Genomic DNA, 22212 nt, shown 5'->3' on the forward strand with positions numbered 1-22212 from the left:
GATTTAAATAGTAAACTTAAGACAATGAAAATTATGTCCAAAATATACATGAACTGAATGAATGTTCATAATGTAGAAATGTTTGTTGGCCAACATATTCCTAATATAAAATAATAACTCACCAACTATATCAGACACGTTAGATATAAAAATGGACATTTAAGGTACTGAAAGCGTATGTGACCCTACACCTTACTCTTACTCTAGCCTACAAAAAACATATCACTAGTGTCTATAGAATGGCGCTTCTTTCTGACCGCGATGGTAAGATCCATTTTTTGTGTATAATTAGATGAGTTAATTGAAAACTATAAAGAAATAATCTATACATTTCGGGTACCCCTTTGAACTGCCAGTGAATAAACGTTCTTTCTTAAGTGTATCCAACAATTTGTGCTGTGAAATAAGTGTGTTAAGTGATAGAAATTAAATACTTCACTAAGTATCTTGTGTTGAACAACACAATGTAGAAGTACTACTGAGACACATAGATGCTTCTCCTTGCTTTTATTTGCATTAGTAATTTGATTTGGTCACAGGACAGCACAAATAAATACATGTAGCAATGTAGTACGCGCACTCTCTCTGGCAGGGTGGAAGGTTATCCTCTGGGTTGCAACACTCTACTTTTTAGGCGCGGCACCAATGGCTGCCTTTTCTTCACGGGTAATGGGGATGGAGCGTTCAGGAACGTCAGCCAGCTTTCTTGGTGCGCTCACCGTCAGAACCCCATCAGGGGACAAAGATGAGGTGATGGAGAGAGGGTCTACGTCCAGTGGGATTTTATATCTCCTCTGGAAATCTCTGGAAACGTAACCATGTTCATCCTGCGAATATTAAATCGAATAATCATTTATATTATATTTGTCATTCTCTTAATAATTACATGTTATTCTATTAATTAATATACAGTTTGCAGGAGAGTAGGAATAAAATGGGATGAGATTTGCAATCTCTCTAGATTAGGAGCACTATTAGCATCACATTGATATTATAATATGCTATAAGGGACATGATTTATATGTCTTATACTCCAAACAGTGTGTAAAGATACACCTATCAGCATGAATTACTAGTTATTATGTATATATTATTCAGCACTATAGAATCTGATGGTGCTCCATACATAAAATGCGTAATAAGAAATTCCTCCCATTTCTTTATCTGAAGCGCCCAAGTTATTTTTGCATCTGTAGCTCACTTGGTGACTGTTGCCTACCTGGCGTTCCTCGTGTTTCCCATTGATCTCGATAAAATCCCCCAGAACTTTTACTTTGAGTTCTTCAGGGGAGAAATGTTTCACGTCAAGGTTAACAGTGAACTTGTCCTTTTCTAGTCTCATCTGTAAGAAAATAAAAGCAGATTGGAGACTAATGCTAACAATCACATTTTAATATATATTTCCGAGTTCTTTCAGATGCCTCTCTGCCTATTCTGCAGAATGTAACGCTATTATAACTAAATGCACCATGAGAAACACAATTCCCAGTAGTGATGGCGACCCTTTCTTTAATCGTGTTCAATTTTGCCTTGTTCATAGTTTGTGCCAGGGAGATTTCATTTTCATTGAACTTACGTTGCTAAGATTTTTATTTTATTAGTTTATTTTATCAAAGTCACTACAGATCAGATTGACATATGTTTATTCCCATTCCATTTGTACCATTGTCACTAACAAGCTGATCTAACAATGGGTTTACAGTTTTCATACTCCGCTGGTTCCTGTGACATTTCTACTGGAAAAGGATTGCTTTTACATAAAGGCTATTGTGTAAGAATTAAGAAAGAGAATTTGTTTGTTGAGCAGTTAAATGATGACTCAGTTTTGCTGGTTAGGGAAAGCACCAAGTGTCTGAAAAAGAGAACAAGCGTTGTTTTATTACATAATATTATATAACACGGGGAGCGTTGACATCAACGTATCAGAAGTAAATGGCTGTAAACTACAAATAGCTGGGATCATGAGAGAATTTCCCTTTTTATAATAAAATATTATTGTATGTGTCATTATGACTTTACTAAATAATATATAAACCAGAAAGCTTTCTCTCAATGCAATAAAAAATTCAACCATGTTTGTATTAATAAAATTAAATTGACGTAAAATGAATATTGATAAAACATTGTGTATTCTTATATGTCAGTAATCTAGAATCATTATTAATCGTCAAAATAGTTCAACATTGTTTTGCGTAATGGTGCTAAATAGAATAATATAGTCTTCTACGATGCTGATTTGGGTATTCTCCCCTTTCAGCCAAACCTTAGTGGAGTTGAGTCACTGTTTAAATCTTCATTTTTGCCTCTATTCAATATTACCTGTTTTGTATAAGGTGTAAATATCCAAGATGGAACTTTTTTACGAGATACCAAAATGGAAACATTATGGGCAGCAGTATGGGAAACATGTCGTAACAAGACAACCGTTATTGCTCACCGTTGCTGGCAGTATTTATAAGAAGCCAGGAGCTAGGTTTAATAACTTAATACACTTATCTAACCAAATACAAATTCTGACAGATTGTGCTACCAAGAAAATTATATAAAATCCAGTGATATTTATTTTGTTTATGGAGTAAAGTCTAGCTTATGATTATCATGCTTGGCAAATTCCCAGGTCAGACTACGAGGATCCTGACCTCTTCAGGGCAAGTGGCTTGGTTAGGGGACAGGTCTAGCCACCCAATGGGTGGAGATAGCCACCTACAAAGGCAGGGCTAGCCTAGATAGCTTTGGGAATAGGCTGGAGCAGGTATGGCTAACAACCTCTCCTACACCCCTTATTGATCCAAATTGATCAATATCAATAATTTTATTGTCTTTTAAAGGAATTCTTCAACTTCAACTATCAACTAAAAGAAGGCACATTAGATTAACTGGTCAAAAATAACATTTTGCAAGGCACATAAATAAGGTATTGATAAGGTAACCTAAATGTTTAACCGCGTGTGATGAAATGGCTCGCAATTTTATCTCTGTTGGCCAGAGACCATGAACATCCCTGAAATGTGTTTGTTTATACAAAAACCGGTGCAGAAAGCTTGTACTGTAATTCACCCGCAAGGACACTGTACTGTACGAGTGTACGAGAAAAAACAACTGTGAAATGTTGGCTAGGTTTACTGGACAACTGAAAAACTTGGCATTACCGGTATGTGCGTATAAATAATTGTGTGCCGGTGTTATTATAAAGGATTACTTGTGCAGTCCTAAGAGGTATCTGAAGGTGAAACATTATCAAGGACGCACAATGTTTCTAATTCAGTGTCATACAGTAAAATGTATGTTATGCACTACTTCTTATGTCCTGTCTACCCACTGTACAACGCGACGGAATATTCTTGTGCTATTATCAAAACATATTGATAAAGATAATAAAATGCAAGACACTTGCACTGCTGAAAACGATTAGATGTTTTTCTTTACATTTTCTGGTCAAGTCTATTAAAATTGAAAGGAGCTGCAATTATATGAACTGATTTACTTAAAACACATTGTATTATGAAAAATACAAAAAATTGCAAAATTAACGTTGGCCCACTTTTAACATGTTCTAAAGACTCTAATGAATTAACTATTCAGTCATTCATGCTGTAAGTACTTTGGATTTTGACACGATACTCTATAGCACAATTTGTCTATTAATAGGCATAGTGACAACATTTGACCCATTACTGTCCATGTAGCTGTTAAATGACTGCCTTGTTATACAGTTATGATGTTGGGGTTAGCACAATGAAAAGAATTACCTCTGACAAGCCAGTTTCTATCCAGCTTGGGAGCCTTACAAATGGAAATCTGAAGAAAAGGGGTGACAGCATAGTGGAAGTTGGAAACAGATCAGATTCCTGAAGGTGCTCCCCGAAACTCTGTTCAAAGAGCCTGCTTGGTCCAAAGAAGGAGTAAAATTGGCGGCGGAACCAAGGATGTTGGATGGCTATGTCCATCTTCTTCTGGCTTCTCGTGGCTACTGTCAGAGAGGACTGTTCAATGTTTGAGCTACTCACCTTCCCAAAAGGCCTTATATACATGGTGGCTGTTTTCTAAGCTCCTCCCTGGTACCCCAACATTGAACTTTCTGGAAAAGGGATGTCAGGTGGTTTAATTATCCAAACACGCTTGTCTTCTCCCATTCAGCAGAGGGATAGAACGTATGAGCAATGACACATTCTCTATTCACAATCTATCACATTGGATCAGCAAGAAGATATGCTGATGTCCCCTCTGTTTTCTTTCCCACTACTATGCACGCTGGCTTAACAGATAGGAGGATCATTTCAGCTACTGTTCTGTAACCTGACAAGGGATGATTTTATTCTCAGATCTGACAGCTGATAGAGAGATTCCGCCCTTTTACATACACGCTGCGGCTCATTGCTTTTGTCAGAATCCAGAATCCCTCGGCATTCAAATGCGTAAAATTAATCTATCCCAGTAGACAATGACTCATTTGTTAAATCTTTGGAAAAAAAATGACAAATGAGTCTGCGGTCTGTCCGTAATGTCAAGGGTTAAAACACAAACATTTCATTTCCCCAGCCAGTGATGTTTGCATACTAAAGAATACAGAACATAATTTATTCTGTATATTTTTAAAACATCTGTAATATTTTTAATTCTGATATATTTTGTGTTGAAAAAATTAAATCATTAAAGTATTGTAAGTTAATTATTTTGATACAGTCACGGTGATAAACATAAGAAATCTTCTCATAAACCCTTGTTTAATATGTGGTTTGTTTTTTGTGAGCCTGACACATACAGAAGTCATAAGGTTGGAGACATAGGGGTGATAGTTTGTGCATTTTGCCCTGGAGATGACTCCAGAGGTTACAAGACAAAGTTTGATCTACAAAGTTTGATACTATGTGGTGCGTTCCAGGTCTTGGTAGAGATCTCTGAAATACATTATCACGCAAGCGTATGGTGACCGCATCGCCATGTTTTCCAGGACATGTATAGTTTTTTCCATTTGCTGACCAGCCCACATAGAGTTCTGCCCTGCAGTATGTGGGATGTATAGACTCATGGGAGGGAGCCAGTTAGCCAGTTATACACCCCCCATACTGCAGGGCAGCACTTTATCTGGGCTGGTCAGCAATATGGAAATACGTTTCCTGGAAAACATGGCCAAGGCAAGAGGCTGTTGAGTGTCCTCTACCTTCATGTGTATATACATTTTATGTGTACATTTTGTTCTCTGTTATGAGTTGTGATATTATTTGTCATTTTTGCACCTTCTACACGCCTAGTAAAACATTGGTGGCATCTTCAAGGTACCGACTTATGGTGTCAGGGCTGGATTTGATTGAGGTCCTGTGTCAGAGGTCACTGTTTTTCTGCACTGATATACATTGCCTTTCGGTGACGTGGAATTCTTGATCTTTTTATGGGTATATACCAGTTGAGCCTTGGTTTAATCACCACCATGAATAAATCACAAGATGCAGAAATATTAGGATTTATTAAACATTGGAGATTTGCATTACTGTAATAAACGCACCATGTTAATATACACCCAATATATATATATATATATTTTTAAAAACTTGCTACCTTAAGAATTATTGTTGACCGAGCTTATCGTTCCTTTTTGTTTGAATGGAATGTGCTGTGGGTCCCGATATAAACAAGCAGGCCTTACAGAAGAAGCATTGTTTTAGGAAGAAGCATGACTAGTCTTTTTTTCTAAAAAAAAAAAAAAAAATGGCGTTCTACCCAGTTCCAGCCTGTTTTAACTCCACATGGATACAATAATTACTAGAAAACGCTAGAAATAACTTGAAAGTGGATTCTTATGAAATATTTGTCTCGTTAAGCAGATTAGCCAGCTTTCCCATATCCTACGTTTTTCAGGTAAAGAGACACTCCAGTCATTCCTGATCTCCCACTCCAGAATTAGATCGGCAAACATTGCGGACGGGGGTCTATTCGAACCCCCTTGTGCATGCGTGGAAAGTGCTCTCATTAGCAGGAAATCAGTGGTGCAGAACATCAGGACAAGAAGGATATATATATATATATATATATATATATATCTGTATGCATTATTTAAAAACAAATAATGCATATGAAAGCATTTACAAAGCACTTTCATATGCATCGCTTGTTTAGGGGTCTCCCAAGGACACTGCCCCTTTAAGTACACTAACTAAACCAGTGTACTGGCGTTTAAAAGGGCAATGTATGTATTAGTAACCCACCTCATGGCTATGGACAGCCATCTTAATTCCCTGTTCTCGGGCTTTACTGGATTATTCCACCCTGTTAAATGTCCGTGATAAATGTAATTGTTAAATGACAATTTCGTCTCCAGTCTGGCCCTGGTCAAGGTTGCTACTTGCTGTCTCAGTTTGGCTGAAACAGTCCTGACAGCACAACTCACTTCACACAACTAACGTCTCGACAGCCTAACAGGTGGATTCATACACATATGCTGCAAAATGAGATTTGTGAAATTTATGTCATCACAATGATGTCATGCAAGTTCCCATCTCTAAACTTTTGTTACTTTACCTAGAGGATTTACGGAAATCTCATATTTCAGAACCTTTTCACGTAGGGGGTAGCTTTAAACAGAGAATGTTGTTTTCCACACTCTTAATATATCTTTTGGGATGAAGCCACACACATGGTTTTTCAGTATAGCTTAAAATAGACCCGAGAATGGGATGTTATTTTTATACGATGAAAAGCCAACATAAGCTGATGGAGAACTCGCTCACATTTGTAGGAAATGTATTTGCATCCGTATAGTTATGTTATTGTCTCCGTTTGGGTATGAGCTCTGTTATACGTTATTTACATGTGAATAATGACTCCTTACCATATTAGCCAAAGTTGCTCTACACAAACTATTAACTGTCCCACAACAATAGGAATACACTTCTATCATACTGTTTGTTCCTTGATGTCTGCAGAATAAAACCTTTTCCGATGTTCTCAAGCAATAACAGCCAATTTGGGTTTTCGGATCTCTTTAATGGAAAATAATGTGGTAATTACTAAATCATGCCTGGTCTTGAAGATGGAAACCAGTTTTCTACAATACACATAGCTGACCTTACAAATGATTCTTCCCAGTAGAAGTGGTAGAGGCTAAAACAGTAAGGGAATTTAAACCGGCATGGGATATGCATACTGCCCCTGAATCTAAGAAACCAAGGGCTACTTAAGGTTTGAGACATACTAAAAGGGCCAAATGGTTCTGTTTGACAAGAAACTCTATGCCTTGTTTCAGACAAGGGCCATTTGGCTAAGCACATTTAGAGCTTTAGTAATGGAGGTTTATGCAGACTCCACAGGACCTTAGAGACAAGTATGTTGGGTTGACTTAATTTGACTTATCTCTAAATCTACAGACTAATATATAATGATTGCAGTACATACTATATATATATATAAACTTATATCACTAGGTGTCACTCTGGGTTTACATATATCAATTGGAAATATATGGTGTGAAAAACGCTCATGTGGTCTGGTTCTGAAGCGTAAAGGTTCCTAGTCAAGATCTGTATGTTATTGAACAAGGTATTTGGGGAAAAGATGTATAGCTTTTATTTGTTTACTTTTTTATTGGTACAAACAAGGAAGAAATTGTAATGATGAATTTGGGCAAACATGACTCCCAATGATTTGTTGTTGTTTGTTGTGCCATTAAGCCGATCCCCACATTCTCTCGCCGCTCTGTGTGTGGACACCAGTGTACGGATCAATAAGGTTGTAGTGATGATTTACTTTAAAATGCTCAAAATCGGCTTTTTCTAATTCCTCGATCTTGTAGCCACACCAACTATCTGAGTAAATGATAGAGCCCGTTCCGATAAACATCATTGCCGTTTAAGGATGCTGCACTGCGATTGGTAACTTTGACCAAGAAGCGCTTGCGGGTTTCCTGACAAATTCCTCTGAATACCCACTGCTGAGGAAACACACGGCCGCCATTGTATTTACGCTTAGTGAACAAACTCTCGTCGATTTTGACAATTCATGTTTCACCTCCTATCTTCTGTTTTGGTAGCTCGATGAGGTAGTTAGCGCAGCCTTCTCGCATGTAGTTGTTTCAGTCTACGGTTGTGTTCCTATTCATGCCCAATTCATGATTGATATCAATTCCTTGACCCAGTAATAGAAGAAACGAACGGCTGTCACAAAGGGTAGACGACTATCTGTGAGCCAATTTCCGCTGAGGATGTTGACCTTCTTCCGACAAGTAGACTTTCTACAATCCCAGAAAATACTCGAGCCAAAGAAAAGCTTCATTTCGTGGCCATTTTGACACAGTGCCCCAGTTGTCAGTATACCTTTCTCTTGTAAGAACACCACTGCTTCTTCTTCGGTATGAGGTAGAATGAAGATGTCCATTCTCGTTATATAAAAAAAACGTATTTACACATATAAAAAAACCTAGATAAAAAAATCAAGATAAATCCTGGATGGTTCCAGAATTTGCGGGTAAACCTAATGATAACAAAGTGTTTGTATAATAACACACATATGAATTCCAGGACCGTGTTGGGAAGGCTCAGATGTATCCAGCATTAGTATATCCCTCTGTTCTAGCACGTTAGCATCACTTTGTATAGTAATGGTTAAATATAGACTTCAGATCATTAGAATCCTTTGTATTCTGATTTAAGTATGATGCTACCAAATCTAGCACAGCTTATCTTGTTTAAATATTCGCTTGAATTCTGCAGTAGCGCATGTTCCAAGCATTACTTGTGCACCCCTTAGCCCTTTGGTATGCTGTATCTATTTGCATGCCATGCATTCATTCTCTGTGGGACACAATACAGTTTACTTCTTTTCTATTCGCAGGCATCCTTAAGCCTTTTTATTTAAGGCTATTTTGGGCTTTATTTTATCATAACTTTCTCCTCCCATCAGCTTTCCACTGATAAAAACCTACAAGCAGAGTCCGTTCTGTCATCTCCGCTGCTGGGAATCACCTTCAGGGCGGCTGCCACTTACCGCGAACATTTGGATATTTTTCATTTTCCGATGATGGAAGAGAGAACGGTGCCTCATGCCTACCCCATGACTGCTGAATATGAATTTGCAAACCCCACAAAGATTTTTGATCAAAACATTGCAGAAGGTAAGTTATTCACAGATTGACTCTCCGGAGTGAATGTCATATTTCAGAAAAAATTGTTGCAAAAACTGGCTCAGTTTTTCCACCTGTATTCACACCTGAGTGGCGGAAAACTTTACAAGTTAATTTCTAGAGCTAAGGTCCATTGCTTTTGGGTCCAATCCATGCAGAAGTATAATTAGAAGGCAGGAAGGTCAGGCCAACTGTTAACAGAAAACCATGTGGATCTCCTGATGAAGAACCCCTTCCTTACCTCCTGAAAGAGAAGGAGCTCAAAACCTGCCCATCTGGCGGAGGCCTCTGTCTCCACTGACTCTTACCTCCAATATTCACCTCCTTGACTGCATATTATGATGACATCATAACACGGCCCTTGAAAACAGTGATTGTGCACAGCATGCAGGAGCTGTACTGTAGAAGTACTATAAGCAATAATACAATATCACATCAGTTATGAAGTATTATTATTTATTAGAAGATATATATAAATGCACACATACTTTCAACCCGTCATCTGTTGGATGGATGGATGGATGGATAGCTAAAAGTGTCCTGTAATAGACCCACAGCATCAGTCATGTGTAAACTGTTTGCTTGCAGGATGTAGACATGCACACTCTTACTTTGCCTTCCTGACAATCATCTTGTCTGAAAATAAGTATATTAATAGACAGACAGCTGCTCTGTATCTGATTGTCCATTGGCACAGACAGAGACTTTAATCTGACATTATACTGAGATGACATTGCATTTCTTACTTGTGACAGACCCACAAGTGACATGAGATTAACTCTCTAACGATGGACTGTAAAGAGTCCCAACACCATTTTATAATATTTACTATCCAGTGCTAGTCCACCATAAAACATGTAATACATGCTAGCTGATGTGCCTTTCATTAAAATGACAATAAAGCATATAAACATTACACATCTTCCTACCAGCTATTGACAATTCAATGGTGCCACCTTTATCTCTAGCCAACAAACAGTGGCTACACACCAACCATAGAGGTTTTTTTACCCCTAGAAACATCTATTCAGAGTTCCTACATTTCATAAAAATCCATGTTGGTTATACAAAAATCTTGAAAGCATCTGTAAACCTTCTCATTTTTTAGTATAGATGCCAGGGGTGTCCATATTCACTGTCAGTTCTTCATTGTTGGAAGTGAGGAACCAACAGCGAATTACAGACACAGTCAGCAGCCACTGCCGGAAGTAAACATCGCAAGACAATTTACTTTATATTCCTTAGGAAAACACTGCGTATGGGTATGTGGAACAGGGAACCGCTGATTACCATTTCGTTCAACCTTAGTTGGTTTTCCTTATACAATACAGCATAGCACGGTACTATGTCCTGTTTCTTGTTTCTTACTGTTAGTTATGTGACATCTGTATATCAGTATTTTTTCATGTGAAAAAATATTTTACTGGTTATATAACTTTTATCTACTCAGTTATTGACCAATAGCCCTTTTGGAATTATCCTATTGTACCATATGGCACCAGTGTTATTAAACCCCCTCTGTAACGTGAAATAAAAAAGTGCTCTGATCTTGCACTGACATTAAAGAAAACCAATTGTTTTAACTTCCAAAACAGCATTTAGCATTTTCCCTACTTCCAAAACGGTTGTACTAAATATTAACCAATGTAAGCATCATAACGGTCTTCTGATCTTTGCCTGTTAACATTTGGTCAATGGTCTAATTAAATAACAACCATACATTTTGAAATATCATTATATTTAATATGTGTATTTGTTTTAGAATGTAACAGTGGTTGGTTTTGGATGGTGGTTATAGTTACACTTCATGATTTCCTGATATCCTTTATGTCTTTCACAGGTATTGCACCAGAAGACCTTTTATGTCCAACATTATACCATGGCTATTATATCAGGCCCAGGATTAACAAGCAGACAGGGAGAGGATTTTCTGAGATTAATATGAATGATCACAAATTCCAAGTGTTCTTGGATGTTAGCCATTTTCTCCCGGATGAGATCAGTGTTCGTACTATAGACAACCTGCTTGAGGTCTGTGGGCAGCACCCACAGAAGATTGATAGGCATGGCTTTATCTCTAGGACATTTAAGAGGACATACATTCTACCTTTGGATGTTGACCCTCTGCTGGTGAGAACCACTTTGTCTCATGATGGAATCTTAAGCATTGAGGCCCCGAGGAAAGGGGTGGATTTGAAAAGTGAAGTAAATGTGGTGAAGATAGAGGTGCAGAAGTCTACGGAGGTAGAACATGAAAGCTCAGCTCAGGACCAGACTGAGAAGCCACACATTTTAAGGGACACTATCGAACCTAAGTAGTGGTAATTATTTTAAGATCAAGGGTCAGTTTTAATGAAAGTGAATTTTATTTACATATTGCATGTTTTTCCTTGACTGTTGTGTTAAATAGCCCCTTGGGAAATACATTTCAGGGGTTGAAAGAGGTAAAGTTTCTAAACATGACCAAGTGCTGCTGAACCACTACAATTCCACTTGTGTACCTTTCTGACAGGTATATCAACTACCCTAATGTTATTGATGTTTTCATTCACCCGGTCTAGCAATATACAGGATTTTCCAAAGCTTAGGTTGTCTCAGCAGAGTTATTATAAATCAAAAGTAACAGGTCCTAAAGACCATTTGGATTTAGTAATTCAGGAAAAGATTGGTATATCCATCAGCACAAAAAAATGAACTGACAATAGAACTTAACCTTTATATATATAAACGTATAAAACATGGAAATCTTAATAGTTATGTTTTATTATCAATTCATTTTCTTTTCCTAATAGGGATATCATTCTCATAAGTGATTTGCCGGTTTAGCAGGATTTTGGTTTGGTTTTTCGTTAATGTCTTTCAATTCCAACCCTTCTTAGTACTTGAATTTGGGCTCATCCTACCATGACCTTGACTAAACAATGGTTTCACCAGGTCCCACGAGCTCCAATACGGGTTCCAGTTTCCAGACAGCATCTGATCACATAGTAATACCTTGGATGATATGAAGACATTTACATTGTGTTCCCATTGAATGCACTACATCTGATGTAATAAAACTCTGTATGTCCTCCAAGTCATCCCATTGTAATGAGCTATGCTTGAATACCAATGTTTATTTGTGGATGTAGCTCGGAAGCAGGTCACATACTGGCCAGAATGAGATGGATTAAATGAAATCACAGTAGTTACTGACACATATCTCTATATGCCATACCTGTATGAAACATTCAGCTAACAGTAAATTGTGGTCTTATTTTCAGAGCAGGCAAAGAGTTCAACTACTGAATTACGAGTGTCTTTGCCAAAGATACTTTTCATTTGAATCTTGGTGATATATACCCTTGGTCTTGGCCTATCTCCACACCCATGTGGGAAAATGGTCAGCACACAAAAAAATACTCAGCTCCCTAGAAAACACAATAAGGAAAAAAATTCAAAATGTTTATTTGCAATAAAATTACATTATTTTTGTGTACCCACATGTTTCTTTTAAATGGACATCCACAGAAAAACCATTGCTTGAAGAAACCCAAGTGAAAAAATGTGATTATGACCCATTCACAATTTACCAAACATCATCCTACTTGTTGACATTTTAATTCATAAGCTACAGTGAAGGAACTTATTTCAAATAAGTTATAAACTATTTGCATTTTACCCAGTAAAATAAGTATTTGATCCCCTATCAATCAGCGAGATCTCTGGCTCCCAGGTGTCTTTTATACAGGTAATGAGCTGAGATTAGGAGCACTCTCTCTCAGTTTGTTACAGGTATAAAAGACACCTGTCCACAGAAGCAATCAATCAATCAGATTCCAAACTCTCCACCATGGCCAAGACCAAAGAGCTGTCCAAGGATGTCAGGAACAAGATTGTAGACCAACACAAGGCTGGAATGGGCTACAAGACAATAGCCAAGCAGCTTGGTGAGAAGGTGACAATAGTTGGTGCGATTTTTCGCAAATTGAAGAAACACAGTCTCCCTCGGTCTGGGGCTCCATGCAAGATCTCACCTTGTGGCGTTTTAATGATCATGGGAGGATCTTGTCAATGATCTCAAGGCACCTGGGACAACAACCATTGTTGTCACCAAGAAAACAATTGGTAACACACTATGCGGTGAAGGACTCAAATCCTGCAGTGCCCACAAGGTCCTCCTACTCAAGAAAGCACATGTACAGACCCGTCTGAAGTTTGCCAATGAACATCTGAATGATTCAGAGGAGAACCGGGTGAAAGTGTTTTGGTCAGATGAAACCAAAATTGAGCTATCTGGCATCAACTCGCCGTGTTTGGAGGAATGCTGCCTATGACGCCAAAAGCACTATTCCCACCGTCAAACAAGGAGGTGGAAACATTATGCTTTGGAGGTGTTTTTCTGCTAAGGGGACAGGACAACTTGACTGCATCAAAGGGACGATGGATGGGGCCATGTACCGCAAAATCTTGGGTAAGAACCTCCTTCCCTCAGCCAGGGCATTGGAAGGTTCAAGTTGCCAAACGTCAGCCTTGAAACCTTAATGACTTGGAGAGAGTGAGATGTGTGCAGACCTGGTGGCCAACTACAAGAAACGTTTGACTTCTGTGATTGCCAACAAGGGTTTTGCCACCAAGTACTAAGTCACGTTTTGCAAAGGGGGCAAATAATTATTTCACTGAATAAAATGCAAATCAATTTATAACTTATTTGAAATGCGTTATTCTGGATTTTTTGTTGTTTTTTCTGTCTCTCACTGTTCAAATAAACCTACCATTAAAATTATAGATTGATCATGTCTTTGTCAGTGGGCAAACATACAAAGTCAGCAGAGGATCAAATATTTTTTTCCTTCATTGTAGAAAACCAAGGTAAATCCCAATTTGTTGGGATTAGAAAGCTCATAACGCTTTTGTTCCATATGCTAAAAAGAAACCTATATTGTCAGCTCACCAGCGAAGCTAACCTCAGGTCAATAGGAAACATTCGCCTTCATGCATTTTACTGCCAGGAATGGCGCTCACAGGGTCAGTCTTTCCCTTAAACATCTCACTAGAAAATTCTCATTTTCTAAATACAATTTCACTGCCCACCCTACTCAGAATTAGTATAGGTCCTTATTGCCACTGACCTTTAGTGTTTAAAAGATTGGTCTATATCCTCCACAAATATATACAGGAGCTGTACATCATACCTATGTTACTCTAGTGTTTAATTCCTATGGCTTTACCTTATAATTGATTATTATTGTCATATTCACTGCATTTATGGTCCTGTGGGACATACTTGACACTTCCAGGGTTTTTTCAGGTTGTCATAGTTACATAGTTACATAGTTACATAGTTCATAAGCTTGAAAAAAGACCTAAGTCCATCAAGTTCAACCCTACTACCTCAGCTTCCTGTTCTTGAATCCCTCTTAGAAGTCTGGGGAGCGTACAAGGCATTACACCTGCATTCAAATGTATGTACAGGAACAATTTAGGGATTTTTTTTACCCCCCTAGAACTGCTCTGCTGATAATGTTATCTCATCCTATTGCAATGAAAAGCCTGTTTTTTTTATTCAGGTGCCAGTGTGCCAGGCCTCTTTATGCCATGCTTCCTAAGCAGAAAATGTAATTCACTGAGCCGGTTGGCGATCCAGAGCAGAGCCTTTCTTTTATTCCACAGCACGCAGGAATGCAAGGTGGCGCGCCAAGTGTCCGGCTTCCCTGCCAATGTTGTTAGTCTCCCTTTTGTCTCTGATGCTGCTAAAGCAGACGACTGATCTGCCTTTGTTTTGCTACTTTGGCATTGGTGGTGGGACTGGGCGAACACCCATTTTCTCACTTATTTAACCAGACCCCTAAACATCAACAAGACCCTGGGAAGAAGAGGGGATGTGAGGTTTTAAGAGAATGTTGGCAAGTGTCTTGGACAAGGCCATTAAGCACTGGGTTATATTAAAAAGAAAAACAGATTGTTAATTGTTAATGTTTCCTCCTTTAGAATTATGCTAATATGACACATTTATTAACACTGCATACGCTATTAGCTTGTTTTCCTTCATACCTACAGCTTAAATACTGCGTCCCTAAAAACCATCAAAGACTATGACCCTCTATGTTTCTATATCTCAAAATCAAGCGCTTCCTGTGGTCAACATATCACCATTTACTTGGCGTATCTCCCAAGATGAAGGGTTTATAGATGCCTCAGGGACAAGACTGAAGAAGGTAGCCGGTTGACGTTAGGGTATCCATTGTGTAAGAAACAGACAACTCAAATAAGTTCTGATAGCTTGACAGAGTCTTCAACGGCAAATGATACACATATTATTTTACTTATTGACAATAAAAATAAGATAAGTTGTGTTATATTTCATATGTTAATTGTTAATGTTTCCTCCTTTAGATATTTATATAATTTCTATATAAGTATGTGACAGGTTTGGTCCATTCACACATGGGTTCCCAGCAGTAATTTCTTTTCATACTGATAATTAATTACATTAAAATCCATCTATTAAACATCAATTACTTATAAAGAAACTGATCCATCACATTCTATTATGGAGGAGTAACTATATCTTTTACAAATAATTTATTTTATTTTTAAACCTGCATTTTAATGTGCATATTTCAGTAGCACATGGGTATTATAAAAGATAATGGGTGTGCACAAAAATTATTCTAGATTAAGTTTAATTAGCATAGCAGTCTGTAATTGATGTTGACACATGGTCTCAATAAGCATACAGTACAATGAAACAACATACATATTCCATAAATGCCGTTTATGTTATATAATATATCCACGGTATAAACAATATAAATAGACTGGACTCCACTTCTACTGTAAATGTCCATCTTGGAGGAGATGTTCAGGCTGCTAGGAGTCACACCTGTTTAAAAGTGCCTCTAGAAGCAACCTCAGCACAAGCACTGTGCGTTTGGAGCTTCACAAAATGGGTTTTGATGGCCGAGCTGCACACAAGCCAAAGATTACTGTGTGCAATAACAAGCATCAACTTGAGTGGTTTAAAGCACACCGCCGCTGGACTCTGGAGCAATGGAAACCGCTCTCTGAAGTGATGAATCACGCTTCACTATCTAGAAGTATGATGGACAAATCTGGGTTTGGTGGATAAAAGGAGGACGCTAGACCCCTTAATTCCAGTGAAGGGTAATATTGATGCTTCAGCATACAAAGGCATTTTAGGCAATGCTTTTGTGGCACTAGTTGTGAGAAGGCTGCACAAAGCCCTGACCTTAACCCCACTGAACGCCGTTGGAATGCCAATTTTAGGCCAGATCTTCACGTTCAATATCAGTCCCTTATTTTACAAGTGCTCTTTTGACTGAATGGGCACAAGAGCGGAGGATATTGTTGCGACAACTCCATATCAATGCCTGGTTTTCCTGGTTTGGGAATGTCCAAAAAGCTCATATAGGTGTGATGGCCAGGTGTCCACATAAGTTTGGTCGTATAGTATATACAAGGTGTCTGAAAGGCTATGTGACACCTACGCATTCCTATAGTACTACTCATGTCTCTTCTTTTAGCTGTATAACCACGTTGATTAATTTAATGAGATTATTTGTCACAAATACTCTTTTTACACTAAAATGTGATCATTTCATAAAAATATGAGGGGTTGGTGCTAAATAGTGGTTCTGTTCCTAATTTTAACCAAGTTTTAAAATTAAAGTGAACTGACTAACCAAATCAACATATATATATATATATAGAGAGAGAGAGAGAGAGAGAGAGAGAGAGAGTAGAGGTTGTAGCCGTATTAGTCCAGTGGTGTCAATATCAAATAACAGATGGAATAAGTATCTTGTGATAATACCTTTTTTACAAAATTCTGTTAGTCCAATAAAAAAGGTATTATCACAAGATACTTATTCCATCTGTTATTTGATACATATATATATATATATATATATATATATATATATATATATATATATATATATATATTTTATACTAAATAAAACACTTCTGTATTTTATAACTAGTTAAATCTTTTTTATGTGGCGCTGAAAATAAATGCCCTTTCTAACAGCTTTAGTCCATTCCAGAAATAAAACCATAAAGCAAAAAGAAATAAAAAAAAATGTAAGCAGATGAGTAGATTAACATTTATTGACTCACAGGATCATCTTTTGGTTTTCGTCCCGGCCATGATATTATCCAGTCTAATGCCACGTTGACTATATCATGCGGCTAGCCTTACCTGTGACTGCTGGCCTGATATTGTTCAAGGTCTTTGTGCCAAAGCAAAGGATTCTTAACAATGCCGCTGCTCTTTACATTTGTCATGCAACGATTAGGTCATCATTCCGAGTTAATATTAGCACTCCAATAATAGCTAGCAGCGCCATATTGTTACTATGAATTCATAAACTGTATTTGTAATATGGATAACAGGTTAATAATTTATTGGCAAACTTACTTACAACAAAGTGTTTTTTTCTCCTCTCCCCAAACTCTACCTGATAATATTGTATGTTCCGTCACTGGCTTCAAACCAGATTGATGTCTGCTTAAAACCCTCATTTACCGTAAGAGACAGCAGATAAGGACCATTCGGCTCATCCAGTCTGCCCATAGACCCAGACCTTTATCAGTCCTTGGCCTCATCTCAGATTTAGGATAGTTATAAGTGAAATATCCTTACATTACATGTATTATAATAATACATTGAGATAAACATAATCTAGGATGATCATACACCAATCAGATATCTAAGGAAAAGACTATTCATTTGAACCACATCCAATAGTTTTAACTCTTTAGACCCCTCATTTTGAGCTGTGTTCTACATAATCTTAGCAGATACCCATACAGGTTTTAACAAACAAATGTTTTTTTTCTGATGTTAAGGTGTAAATTCGTACTTTGTATGGGCTTCGGGGTACACTGTCGTTTCCACTGTGAAATTACAATTGAAATGATGAGGATTGCAAGCGTGCCTGTCATATTCTTGTTTTGGATGGTTTGACACAAACCTTGCAGGCAGGGCGATGTGTCCTATTTTAATTACATACAACACAAGTGTCTACTTCCTCCTCTGGGTTCACTGTCTGTTTGAGTCAATCACACATTGGCTCATATAGTTTTATTTAGAATGACTTTAAGGGTATATTGTTCAAACAATGTAATAATATTTGTCAAGTACACCTAGCAGTAATACGACTACCTTCTGTCCTACAGAAATGTGTAACAAAGATAATTATTACTAGACGTGTATAATGGCAATCAGGGCCAGACTAGGAATTAAATTGATCTGGTATTTCAAGGTTGATGAATGATGCACTGGTTGCATGCGTTTTTGAATTCTTGCACTGTGCATAAGTAAATGGCCTCATTAGCCACTAGACCACCAGGCATTTGTCCAGTTTGCCAGGCCAGTTTAGACCTAATGGCAATATTAAACTGGATCATTTATGTGCTTTCACCATTTTAATTTAATTTTATTCCCATTTGAGCTGTAAAAATTATAGAGAAAAATTTGAAAATTAACTTGTTTTAGGAGTCACTAGATCTGCGCCTATGGATATTTTGTTGGAATTAGATTTGGTGACCCACAGTACCTCTGATCTGTGTACTGTCTATTAACTATAAACATCTCTGATTGAACACCTTAGTATGCGGCCACTTAGCCTGCTGGATACACATAGCCATATGCTACAATAGTCCAAGCGGGTGATGCAAACTGGAGCACATGGCCACATCTAAAGCAGGTGGCTGCAGACAGTGATTCATTGTCCACTGGTTTTAAGGTATAGAACAGGAAGGTAAAGTGTGAAGTACCAAAACCACCTATGGGTACAGTGAGATATTATAAAATATGAATGTTTATTTATAAAAAGGCTTTCAGACAATAATAATGATAATGTTGAGAGATCAGCAGGTTTTGTGTACAGGGTGTAATTAGCACTTTGGCCATCTGGTGGCGCTGTAGTCCTAGTGATCATAGATTGTTCTGTCACTGGGTTCTGTAAAGTAGTTCAAATGAAGGGCTCTTCCTGATAATGTGACTGTGTAGTTCTGTCAGGTTTTGCTGAACCCTTATTATACAAGTAGGGTTCTCTTCTGAAACGAGATTAATAAATTAAACACTGTATTTATTAAAAATAAGATATTGAATTGGGTAAAAATTGAAAAAATGAAAAAAAAAGGATGTTAGCAAAACGAAATGAGCTAATCAACTCCTCCTTGGGCTCATAAGTTGTACCATGTTATGAAATAAAATACGTATGAATGAATAATATTTAGAATAGGAACTTAAAGCACATTAATATGTTTTGCCATTTAGGGACGCAGGAGGTAACAGTAAAGATAGTCAACAGTAAATAAAGATGATCGAGAAAGCAAAACCACTTTCTTCTGTGTGATCAGCAGGCAGAGTGATCAGTGTAAGAAGAAGCAACAATGAACTTAAAATAAAAGATAAATAAGTGTTTGGCCCTTCACTCTGCTTTAAAATACAAAACAAACTATGAATTTGGGGCGATGCACAGCTAATTAGACTTGCCGGTAAATGCAAAGGACACATGAAAATCCTGTGCATATTTGGTGTTTCCAAACGCTTAGTATGGTTTCAAAACAAAAAAGAGCTACCGGAAAAAAATAATCTATAATGAGTGTGTACACCCAGTTAGAAAAATGGAAATAAGAACAGAGACATAGAAAGAAATTGGTTGCACATTAAATGGTTAAATGAGTTTTGGTATCTATTCTTTGCAGTTTTTTCCTGATTACCACTATTATTTTCAATGTAGTTTCCTTGTACGCCGTCCCATCTTCCGTCCTCTATTCAGAGCAGCACAATCTCAGTTTACTCCCAGCTAGAAACACAACGTCCGAGAAACCTGACACTGCTCTTGTGCAAAGTGCAAACCAGGAAATTGTCTCCGTGTTTCTCTGCTCTCCATGGAGGTAGAAGGAACAAGATGGGTAACCACACCAGCAGTTTCTGCCCTTCTCTGTAAGTAAAATACCCTTCTTATGTTATGGACCCTTAATGAAATGGGTTGTGATCTTGGAATTCTTTCCCGTGGTATTTTTGGCTCCGAGGAACACGCCAAGTTTCTATCACGCAAACACCTGCTGCATTTACTCTTGAAGGCAAATACAATCGCTGATTTGGGTGTTTCTCTCTATGACAGCTACATTGTAAAATATTTAACTCTTTCTGGTTGCAATATCTCTGGTTGTTTGGGTTACAGAAGCGTACTTTTCAGAGGAGATGTTTAAATGAAAATAAGAACAGTGACGTTAGTAACAAAACCTGCATGTATTTACCAAAGGGGGAAAAACTAAACACAAATGAGGACAAAATGAGATGCGGTTACCTCTCTACAATGTATAATGAGAGATTCAATCTTTTCTCTCACCCCGACTCACCTACAACATGAAAATGGAATGAATGTTAATGGAATGAAGTGTAAATAGTGCGAGTGTCTGTTCAGAGTGTGTGGACACACTTGCAAATGAGCCGAATTAATGATATCACTATATGAATTGTACATACTACTGGGCAGACCTTGCCATAGACTGACAGGTACCATGTAGATAACATCTGTGTCCAGCTGTAAATGAGTTCTTAGAAATCAAAAGTGTTTCACGTCTAAACCACTGATAGCGTTACCATCGTGAAATGGCCAGATATACAGTCAACATGTTGTAAACTCACAGGCTTGTTTTACTATACATTAGGATTCAAATTTAATTCAAATGTTTGCTGTCGATAAGCTTGGTTGAGAATAAATGAAGGTGGGATTTGGTCACCTAAATTTAAATTAAAAAAATAAAAAGTTTTTTTGGAAGATCTTTTTTAAAAATATTATTATTCACACATGTTCCGTGTGCACTGGATATTGTTTTTGTTACACAAGTAATAACGATCTCTTGTACTTTACTCAGCAGCTTCTAAGCATTTCAGTAGGTCTTCATGTCAACGACAACGAACTATATTCACTCAATGGAGATGTGCAGTTTCTTGACTTCAATAAACGTTATGAAAAGCCAGCTACAGCAAACTTCTGGTACAGAAAGAGCATGGCTTGGACTGTAAAATGTATAATTAAATCAGTGAGATCTCCTCAGTATCCTCACTCATAAGATTATATATTATACAGGGCCAGCTCACTCCTTCCTACTGGAAAAACTTGCCAGTGTTGGCCCTTCATAATGAGTAGTTAAACAAGGGTACTGAAATCACAATTCTCATTTTAGTAAATTAACTCCATTTACGGGATGCTGTTGAACCCATCCACAAATGGGACGTTCACTGGGAGCATTTCAATTTATGATCATGCTCCAGCTACCTGGAATAGCATTTACACACACATTACTTTTATTTCCCTATTTTATGTATTGTTTATGTATTATTTTTCAATGTCACATCTTCTGACCTTCCTCAGTTAATTTTATATTTCTTTGCAATCTAGTTGTTCATAGTAACTTTTTCAACACATACATTCAGACACACACACTAACACAAATGGACACATAGCACTAACATAACCAGACACACACTAACATACCAAAAGACATGTTTATACAATAACATATCCCCTACACATATTCACACGTTAACTTACCCACACACTAACACACCTAGACACACACATTCATTTATGTCCTAATGTAATAGTCTTTCCGAAGAAACCCAAGCTTAAACAGTAGCCTTTTTATGTGTACCTCTTTCCTTAGGCCCTCATTGTATCTATTATCTGTAGCCCCAATCCATATCCTTATCTGTTATCTGTTCCTCTTTTGTGTGCTTATTGGTGTCGTTAATGCATTTCACTGTGAAATTAGTTATTTTCTTTTATGAACCAAAGCCAGCCAGCAGTTTATTGACTCTTATGAACTTATTGATCAACCTAGGCGTGCACAAGCCAGGCTTCTGAGCAACCCCGGGAATCTTTCCTGCGTCCGTTAAAAAGTAATATCAGGAAATATTACTTTACGTAAAAGGCAGTGGATGCATGAAATAGCCTTCCAGCAGAAGTGGTAGAGGTTATTACAGTGAAGGTGTTTAAGCAAGCATGGGATAGGCATAAGGCTGGGCTACCATAAGATAAGGTCAGGGACTAAGGCAAGGGCATAATTAGAAACCA

At 37.6% G+C, this 22212-nt stretch overlaps 2 protein-coding genes across 2 annotated transcripts; one reads left to right on the forward strand and one right to left on the reverse strand.

Moving 5' to 3' along the window:
- Positions 1-490: 490 nt before the first annotated feature.
- CRYAB (crystallin alpha B) lies at positions 491-4227 on the reverse strand. Its single transcript, XM_053451456.1, has 3 exons — positions 3750-4227; positions 1220-1342; positions 491-827 (listed from the first exon to the last, which is right to left on the reverse strand). The coding sequence occupies exons 1-3, from the start codon at positions 4029-4031 to the stop codon at positions 624-626; spliced, it is 609 nt and encodes a 202-aa protein (XP_053307431.1). The 5' UTR covers positions 4032-4227; the 3' UTR covers positions 491-623.
- Positions 4228-9009: 4782 nt separating this feature from the next.
- Positions 9010-11431, forward strand: HSPB2 (heat shock protein family B (small) member 2). Its single transcript, XM_053452451.1, has 2 exons — positions 9010-9103; positions 10953-11431. Exons 1-2 carry the CDS (start codon positions 9010-9012, stop codon positions 11429-11431), a joined length of 573 nt encoding a protein of 190 aa, XP_053308426.1.
- The last annotated feature ends 10781 nt before the right edge of the window (positions 11432-22212 follow it).

The sequence above is a fragment of the Spea bombifrons genome, chromosome 12 (assembly GCF_027358695.1).
Source record: "Spea bombifrons isolate aSpeBom1 chromosome 12, aSpeBom1.2.pri, whole genome shotgun sequence".
Taxonomy (NCBI): domain Eukaryota; kingdom Metazoa; phylum Chordata; class Amphibia; order Anura; family Pelobatidae; genus Spea; species Spea bombifrons.

Coding starts and splice junctions, on each gene's coding strand:
- HSPB2 (XM_053452451.1), top strand. CDS start 9,010: ATGGAAGAGAGAACGGTGCCTCATGCCTACCCCATGACTGCTGAATAT. Junction 9,104..10,952: donor TGATCAAAACATTGCAGAAG/GTAAGTTATTCA, acceptor TGTCTTTCACAG/GTATTGCACCAGAAGACCTT.
- CRYAB (XM_053451456.1), bottom strand. CDS start 4,031: ATGTATATAAGGCCTTTTGGGAAGGTGAGTAGCTCAAACATTGAACAG. Junction 1,343..3,749: donor TAGAAACTGGCTTGTCAGAG/GTAATTCTTTTC, acceptor ATTTTCTTACAG/ATGAGACTAGAAAAGGACAA. Junction 828..1,219: donor GGAAACACGAGGAACGCCAG/GTAGGCAACAGT, acceptor TAATATTCGCAG/GATGAACATGGTTACGTTTC.